The following is a 9,519-nucleotide window of genomic DNA, read 5'->3' as shown; positions in this document are numbered from 1 at the left end:
TGTAATATTTATTTTATTTTAATTATTTGTGTTTTTATTAATTGAATTTGTTTGAATTAAAAATAGAAAATGAAATTGAATGAATAGTTAAAGATGGTTAAGAGATGGTTAAGAGATGGAGGGTTGCAGGTGTTGTCTTTTAGTTAAGAATTGAGCTGAAAAGTACAGTGGGACCCATGAATAGTGAAGAGATGAGACGGTTAAGAGACGGATAAGAGATAACGTTGTGGATGGCCCAACGTGACTCGAAAGAAATTTCAATTAAAAGATTCCAACAATTCAACAAACCGTAGTTGCCAACAAACGGCCAATTTTCACTTTTCTTACTACTATATGATGACAGTTATTAAAGAATGCACATCCAACAAAAATGCGATTAAGGGATTCACTTAAACGACATAGACAAAGAACTTATAGCAATATAAGTTCAATTTATCCGTAATCGATTTTATCATGGATGCTATAATGGATGCTATAAGTTCAATATATGAATTGCAATGTTTATTATTGATGAATAATGGATGCTATAACTTGTAATTTTTTTATTTCTAAAAATTTGTAGTAGTTTTTTTTCCTAAATTCGAACTAATTCAAGTTTGTATCAAATTCGAACTACTACAAGTTTGTATTTCTAAAATTTGTAGCTAATTTTATTAAAAAAATAAAATTAAAATAAAATTCCAAAATCGGGTCTGGATACCCGAAATTATTTTCGGATCGGATATCTGGTATTAGATTTTGGGAAATTCGGGATCGGGTACCCGAAATTTTCGGATCGGATATCCGCGGGTACCCGATTTGACAGGCCTACAGATAAACGTGACCTTTGCATTAATATAAATCAATTCCTAATTTATCTAAATGCCATAAAATCCTAACTTTCTAAATTTAAATAAAAGATAATGCATAACAATAAAATCTACAATCACTTAGATCCAATCTACACCATTTCCATTCTTCGTGATTGATATCATAAATTGAAAGGCAAATAAAAATAACTAGTACTATTAACTTTTTACCTTTTATACTAAGAAAAAGGTAAAAATATTTTTTAAAATTGAAAAATGTATAATATCTTTTTAAATATTTTTTTTCGAAGAATGAAATTCTATAAAGAAGAGATAAATACTACATATATTTTCATTGTGTACTCATCTCCTAGATTAACACAACTCGTTTTTCTAGCAGCAACCTACATGTTGGATTTTAGATGTTCATGAATGTTCCATATGATTGTCGTTTATTCTACGTGAATTTCTTACTTGACTACCCAATATCGAAATGGTTTCAAGATACCGATGTAATAAGCCGAGTAGTTTGTGGCGGACTTTCTATTTGATGGTCAACAAATGCGGCACCACCGCCATCTTAACTGGGCCTCATAAAGCGTTGGCATCATATCTTATGCTCTTTCCATTCCAAAATAGTGGAGGCAGGAAGGCATTTCTTTCTAACACAGAAAAGAAGAAAAAGACGTATAATATATTAAATAAAAAATAATAAAGTATGAGAATGGAAAAAGTGGAGAGAAGAAAAATAATAAAGTATGAGAGTGGAAAAAGTGGAGAGAAGAAAGTAAGAGAGAGAAAAGTAAATAAGAAGAAATGTGTTGACTTTTAACAAAAAAAAAGAAAATGACTCTACTACTATGAAACGCAGTACTAAAATGCTAAAATGACTATACTACTATGGAACAGACGGAATAGTAAGTTATAAAGCTGGAAGAATACTTGACCAGACACGGTCGGTGCAACCATTGCCGACCTAAAGGTAAATAATGATTAATGTGATTAATACTGATCTGCCCAATCAATTGCAAAAAGAGTGAACTACATAAATGGTATCTGATCTTTCATTTTCGCACGTAAATGGTACCTGATCTTTATTTTATATCGTTTTTGGTACCTATAAATCACATTTTTGGTACATGATGCAATTTTCTTTCCAAAATGCCCTTTGAACAAATATATTTTCTCATTTATGTCATAGAGGGTATTTTAGGCATACATAAAATTAGTATCAAAATTGATATTATAATATCTTCTCTCATTCTCCTCATTCTTTATACTATTATTATTAATCAATATTAATATTATTATTTTAATATTATGTAATTATTATTATTATTATTATTATTATTATTATTATTATTATTATTATTATTATTATTATTATTATTTTATATTAAATTGGTAACTAATCAATATAGCCTTAATAAAACTTTAACATTGTGAATTGTATTCATAATGATATAAAAAGTTGAATATTTTTAGTTAGGTGTTTCAACCTTAAAATGAGTATAAAATAATTTAATAAAAAATATTCAATTGATTTAATTACTTTAAATAATTAATTTAATTAGGTATTTTGTTTTTTATTTATATTATGAATGCAATTAGATGTATGTAAAAAAACAATAAAAAGAAAGAAGAAAAAGAAGAAAAAACAAAAACAAAAAGGAAGAAGAAACATAAATTAAGGAGGAAAAAGAAAAAAGAAAAAAGAAAGGAAGATAAAATACTAAAAAGAAAGAAGAAAATGAAGAAAAAAGAAAGAAGAAGAAACTAAAGAAGAAAAAGAGAAACAAGGAAGAAAAAATAATCACATATTTGGTACTTTTAATTTAAAATTTCTAAAAATATTCTACATTGAAAAAAAAATCACATATTTGGTATCTAGGATTATTTTTGTCACTGGAAACCAAAAATGATATAAAATAAAGATCAAGTACTATTTATGTGCGAAAGTGAAAAATCAGGTACCACTTACGTAGTTCACTTTTGCAAAAAATAGAATTGTCATTTTCACCCAATTAATAATAACTCTAAATTTAAGAGGACAATTTAGCGATCACAAAGCTGGACACTATCAACGTATTATTTGATCCTATTGCACTTGTTGAATATATTTTTGCGGTATTTTATGTTAGGATTGCAAAATTTTGTATATGTGCATGGGCCAACCCAACAAAGCCCACCCAATTAAACCGACGCAATAACTTCTTGTCGACACCAAATTATGATAGGAGTAATTTTGAGTACTCGTGTACGTGATGTTAATGTAAAATTAATAAAATGTGAAACAGAAAAAATAATTGGAATATTTAGTTGAAGATAAATGATTGATATGGAGAAAAAGAAAAAAAAAGAAAAGGAGAGTGTGAAAAAATAGTGGATATCTACCAAATTTGAAAGGGATTAATATCTCAAAATAAAAAACAAAATCATTAGTTGTGAACAAAGTGACTATTAATAGATTGGTTGGATCGCCTGAAGAGAAACTTCAAAGCATCATGTCAAGTATTAGATTAATTATACTACGTCCTACACAAATATAAACTATTTTTATTTTTGTATGTTGATTAAAATTAGAAACTTCCTATTTTAGAAAAGAAATTTTTTTAATAAGATGTGATTCATTCTAAACTAATAATAATATCTTTTTCATTATCAATATGTTAAAACTCACGTCATTTTTATTCTAAGTTACTATTGTTAAAAGATGAAGATAGTAAAAGAAATAATCTAGTCATTGATATAGAAATTTTTTTTATCAAAGCTAATAAAATTTATTGAACACTGTGAAAATAAAAAGTCAATTATCCAGAAATTATATAATTCACACTTTTTTACTATGTTTGTCTCCTTTGCAAATTAGTGGATATGATTAGAGTTTAGAGATGTCAGAGGTTACATGAACCGGTGATTAACCTTGTAAGTAGAACCACAAGAATAAAGTTGAACTTGAACTATGAGTTTTAAGGATGCGAGCCGGTTAATTAAGGTTTGAAAAAAATGGAACGTGACCATGTAGGAACCACCGATTCCAATCACCGGTTCACCGATGGTTTCATGGTTTCGAACCGCCTTATCATAATTTCAAATAAAAACTGCTTCATTTGACTTTCAGCCTTAATCCGCAAACCTGGTCGAACAGGATTAGTCGGATTCCGCCAAAAATGAATTCGATACACCTTTGATCAAACAAAAAAAGATTCATTTGCTAGTGATTTAGTAATCTATTTAATTCTCATAAAAAAACATACTACTACATATCTATACATTTTTTAAAATATGTAATTTGATTTTTAAAATGGCATTTAAGTGTTAAAATTTGTGGAGTATTATTTTTTCTTTTATTAAAATTTATAAAAGTACTTTTTAAAGTCGACAATACAACAAAAGAACGGTTAAGGACATTTTTTAATACATTTAAAGACGTTAATTTATTTATCTAATTATATCACCAACACTTCATAAAGTGTCCTATTGTTGGTGTCTCAACTAAAATCATGGGACACAAATAGAAGTATCCTAAAAATCTAAAGATTAAGATAATTTACCCTTATTTTAATGACGCTTTCTTTTGCTAACTAAATTGTTACTTTTGAAAATTTTCAAACGCTAATAATTGTGCCTCAACTTTTATATCTTTAAAAGATACTCTTATTGCGATCATTCCTCCTTAGAGCATCTCCAAGAGAGAGGGTAAATGGAGAGGTAAATAGAAATAACTACCATAAATACCTATTCTTCATAAAAGTTCATGCTCCAATGGAAAGGGTATTTGAGTAGGGATTATACCTTCTTTCATTTTGAGAAGGTATCTTTACCTCTTCTTGATAGAAAATGTATAAAATTAGTTATTTTGTTTGCTTTTTAATTTACCTTCTTTCCTTGGAGTCCATTACTTTTTAAGAAGGTATAATAACTTTTTTGAGAAGGTAAATGAGAAATATACTTTCTCAATATACCCTTTCCCTTGGAGATGATCTTATATATATTGACATAAATAAAGCAACCAACCATTAGATATTGGTAAAACATACTTAAAAAGGTTTTCGTACTCTGATTTTTAATTTTGATTGTTTTTTATTTTAATAATATTTTCATTATATAACGTCTTTTAGTTCGATTTGTATCAATCCTAAATAGAGATATATAAATCGTTAAACTTTTCCACTAACTGGGCATTACACGTTTTGTCGTTATTCTTACATTACTATGCCTAAATAAATCAATTCTCTACATTACTATGTCAAGAATTTTTATAGTTTGCAGATGGGTTTTGAAGTTTGAACAATTGCATATAGTTGGAGAATAGTTAGAAATTAATAATGTCATGTGGCTTATAAACTCGCTAAAATCTCGATAGAACTCAGCCTCAACAAGACATTGTGTTTTTATATAAACCCATTAGAAAAATTATTTAATGAATTGATTATTTTTTTACTCGAGATGGTGATTTCATTCGCTGCAACTTAATAATATTATTATGGTATCGTCACTTTGCTGTTAAATTGACCTTCCGCACCCAATATTGGATGTATATTGAGTCATAGTTGCGTAAAATTAAATTCAGTTCGCTTGATATATGCATATTATTCTATGTCCACTTCGCCTTCTTTTTATGATATTCATTTTTAAAATCTCCATCCTCACCTTTTTCTTCGGAAATTCATTTAAAAAATTCCCCACCTTCCCAAACTCTCACCATTTTCTATTAAGTCCAACGCGGAGTTAATATTTATTAATCTTTGATGATGTGGAATGTATATAGTTAATGAAAAGGTTAACAGACTTGATATATTCATTCAAAAAAGGAGGACCCAAATAAATATTGATTGATAATTTGATACTCCACTTCCTTTCGATAACGACCGAAGACAAATTATGATAATGTTCACAAATGACTTAAACCCTGCTCCTTTAGTAGTGTGTCCGTCCAATTAGATTAATTATAAAACTATAAATATCTAAACTAATAACGAAAAAAAAATATAAAAAGACTTAACAAATCGAAAATCGATGATTAAGATATAAGGACCTCTAATATTTTAGCTAGAATATATTTAATGGCTGGGCTCCTAAAAGGTGGATAGATTTGTCAGCATGAACAAAAAATCAAAGTAATACTGCTGAACTCAATAATTAAGTAATAGAATTCACATTATGTATAAATGAAAGTCAAATTTGGAGAGTAATCTCGCAAAACACATTCAACTTTTTCGCTCTTCAAATTAATGAGACTCAGTTTTCCCCCTAACGAATCAAAGAAAGAAAGGATAGAAAATGCATACGGAGGAGGGCGGCGAAACCGCCGGCTTCGAGTGCAATATTTGCTTCGGATTAGCTGAAGATCCGGTGATCACCCGTTGCGGCCATCTCCATTGCTGGCCGTGCCTCTACGAATGGCTCCGATTCCACTCGCAATGCCACGAATGCCCCGTTTGCAAGGCCCTGATCCGAGATGAGGAGTTGATTCCGCTCAATGGAAGGGGCGGCGCCACGTTTCAGCGTCGTCGTCGGCCGCCGGCGCAGAGCGGCAGATTTATGCCTAGGGTTGTATTTTCTGGATTGAATGGGTATGGTTCGTTTGGTGGGGGAAATGAGGAGGTTGGGGAGGGGTATGTTAATGGTGATAATATGAAAAAGATTATGTTTTTCTTTCTTTTGTTTCTAGTTTTTGATTTCATAATAATTTGATCAACTTGTGTTCAAACCCCACTCATAATTGATGTGGTATCAAGATTACTTTTAACTCAATTATAAAGTCTTGATGATTGTAGAGTGTTAAATTCTTCTCTTTTGTATGGTTGTGTTAATTGGTTGCTATACTTTGATCTAACACATATTTTAGAATTGTATAGATAAATGGATGAAAGTGGATAATGAAATGCATGTCATATTTTTATATATTAATGGATAATAAAGTATAAATAAAACTAATTAGTGAATTATAAAGTTTATTTAACGAAAATAATAAAAATAAAATGAAACATTTGATAGTAGATATCCAAAAATAGTTTTATATGACATGTAAAAGTGCACAAAGGCAATATTGTGAAAGAGAAAGAAATAAAATATTTAAATAATTGTTTAAAATTTATATTATAATAGTGGAGCGCCATCTCCCATCTTATTTCACATTTTTTACTTGACAATTTCATTGGAGAAAACTTATTAATACCAAAATATTAACAGGATTGTTTTTTCCTCAATAAAGGACAATGTTAAGACGCGAACCATCACTTCATATAAATTCTTATTATTATTTATAAGAATTATAAACATTCCACATTCTAGATAAATGAGACACTAAAAACGAGAACGCAAATCATCAATCTAAAAAGTAGTAGAAACGCATTTGAATACCAAAGCATATTTCAAAATAAATACTTATTTAATGATTAATTGTTTAAATCCAAAGCATTTATTTAAACTAGAATCAACAAATTCTGTCACAGGAAACTGGGCTTTTGTAGGTAAAAAAGGGTAGCACACTGAATAATTTAATGGACTTATCAATAAACAAGGGCCTAATAATAAATGTATTGTACTACTCCCTCCGTCTCGCTTAAGATGACACGTTTTCCTTTTTAGTTTGTCCCAATTAAGATGATACATTTCCTTTTTTGGTAACTTTCTCTCTTCAATTAATACACTCAACCACTTTTTCTCACTCATATTAAAATATTCATCTTTCTTTATCTCTCTACTTTAATACTTACATCCACCTTCTCTCTCCAATTAAACACTTTAACCAATAACTCCTAAAATCCCGTGCCGGCTAAGCAATGTGTCATCTTAGCAGGGACGGAGAGAGGAGTACTTATCATTTTGGCCCAGACTTCTTAAACTGGGCAACTAAGTGGGACTCATCTTACTAAGTTAACAGACTAACTAATTCAGGTAAACAGAACTGAGTGGAACAGACCATAAAGTAGTCTAAACTAGATAAAGGATGCTAATTTTTCGGTATATATCGAATTTAGGTCATTGCATGAATACAATTAATAACATTTTAATGCACAGGTCGTTATAGATATATACAAATTATATTTTCTCGTGCAAATTTATCGTCCAAACACATGCAATTGAGATTTCGTTAAAATCCTCATAAATTTACATTTAATTTGATATATGGTATATGAAAAATTATTCAAATAGAGAGTTTCTTTGAGATTTTTAAGGTTTGCCCATTTTTAACACGTGTCACTAAAAAAATCAAAAAAATCTACAAGTGACTACAACATCACAACAACACATCGAGCTTATTATCTATATTGCACTACGACATTACTCAATGCATCTACAACATCGTCGATTCTTCCAGCAAGAGAGTTGCATGCTCTTCTCCTATTCACGAAAGAGGGCCGTAGAGGACTCTTTCTCCATCTGTGGGTGTCCCCGGCCGGGCACTCACAATGCACCTAAGGGCCAAATGTGTTGGGTATCACATGTCCTAGTAAGAAGTTTTGCAGTTAATATATGTAGCAAGTCCACGCGCGACTTCTGATAGGGTTGGCTGAATTTGGAACTTAGGCTAGCCGAACCCCAATTGAGCAATTATTCCTAATCCTATGTCTAATTTCATTAACGAAATAGGTGATTGGTGGCCTAATATAAGAACATATATTTAGTGCTTATTTTTTGTTCTTTATTTCGAATCTAGTACAAGTACTTCCCCCGTTCCTTCATAGTTGAGTCATTTTTCTATTTCGGGAAGTTCCCTCATAGTTGAGTCATTTCCATTTATAGTTACTTTTTCCTCTTTCTTACTTTATTCTCTCTACTTTATTCACTTTTTACTTTATTCTCTCTACCTTTTTCTCTTTCTTACTTTTTTATCTATTTATTTAACACACTCAACATTCATTTCTTAAATTCCGTGCTGAAAAGTTCCGCCTCAACTATAAGGGAACGGAGGGAGTATCATTTATTCATTCATTGTATCCATTTCAGTGGAAACTACAAAATAATTAAATAAAATATAATCGAATACATGATTTATATATGATTATCATATTAAATTATCTACCTTGACCCTAATATTTTCAAAAAATCAATAATGTTTCTCCATCTACCTATACGATAACTCTAATCCCAACTTATTAAATGAAGAAGTAACATATTATCAATTGAACTGATTTCATGGTTAGTTTAACACTAAACTGATTAAAGGTCCTTTCTTAACATATAGTGGTGGATCGAGCCAGAGTATTTTGAAGATCGATTTTTCAATGTATGATCCAACAATTTTTATTTGTGTATGTATATATAAACAAAATTTTAAATGTCAGTTCTTAATTAAACTTCCTCTGTCATATTAGTGTTGGATATGATCATATTCGTTGGATATATATCATATTCTTTTCTAGCGTTTCATTATAATTTGATCATTTTCTTTTTGACAAAACGCAAAACACTTAATCTCTCTTATTAAAACTTTCCTACTTACTTTATTGTCCCTTCTAGTCTATATTCTTCCTCCAATTAACTCCTTAAATATTTTTTCCATCTATGCCAAAGAGAAAAATGTTAGGACAAAGGGAAAACTAATAAAAACATTGTATTCTGTTCCTTTACACTTGGGTCATCTTCATGGGGCCCAGAGATGAAACTTCCATGCAACTTCGTGAACAATTTGTTAGCGTAAGCAGCAATTTCTGAGCAAATTCCCATCCTATTTAGGTGTCAATATAAATATTTCATTATCAAGCATGAAATATGCAACACA

At 29.8% G+C, this 9,519-nt stretch overlaps 1 protein-coding gene across 1 annotated transcript; it reads left to right on the top strand.

Annotated features, from left to right (window-relative positions):
- Nucleotides 1–6,071: 6,071 nt before the first annotated feature.
- On the top strand, nt 6,072–6,469 carry LOC125195121 (E3 ubiquitin-protein ligase RNF5-like). Its single transcript, XM_048093317.1, has 2 exons — nt 6,072–6,406; nt 6,463–6,469. Exons 1-2 carry the CDS (start codon nt 6,072–6,074, stop codon nt 6,467–6,469), a joined length of 342 nt encoding a protein of 113 aa, XP_047949274.1.
- The last annotated feature ends 3,050 nt before the right edge of the window (nt 6,470–9,519 follow it).

The sequence above is a fragment of the Salvia hispanica genome, chromosome 6 (genome assembly GCF_023119035.1).
Source record: "Salvia hispanica cultivar TCC Black 2014 chromosome 6, UniMelb_Shisp_WGS_1.0, whole genome shotgun sequence".
Taxonomy (NCBI): Eukaryota; Viridiplantae; Streptophyta; class Magnoliopsida; order Lamiales; family Lamiaceae; genus Salvia; species Salvia hispanica.
This window is presented reverse-complemented; position numbering and strand designations above follow the sequence as displayed.

Bases quoted from the DNA above. Each gene is read 5' to 3' on its own strand.
- LOC125195121 (XM_048093317.1), top strand. From the start codon at position 6,072: ATGCATACGGAGGAGGGCGGCGAAACCGCCGGCTTCGAGTGCAATATT.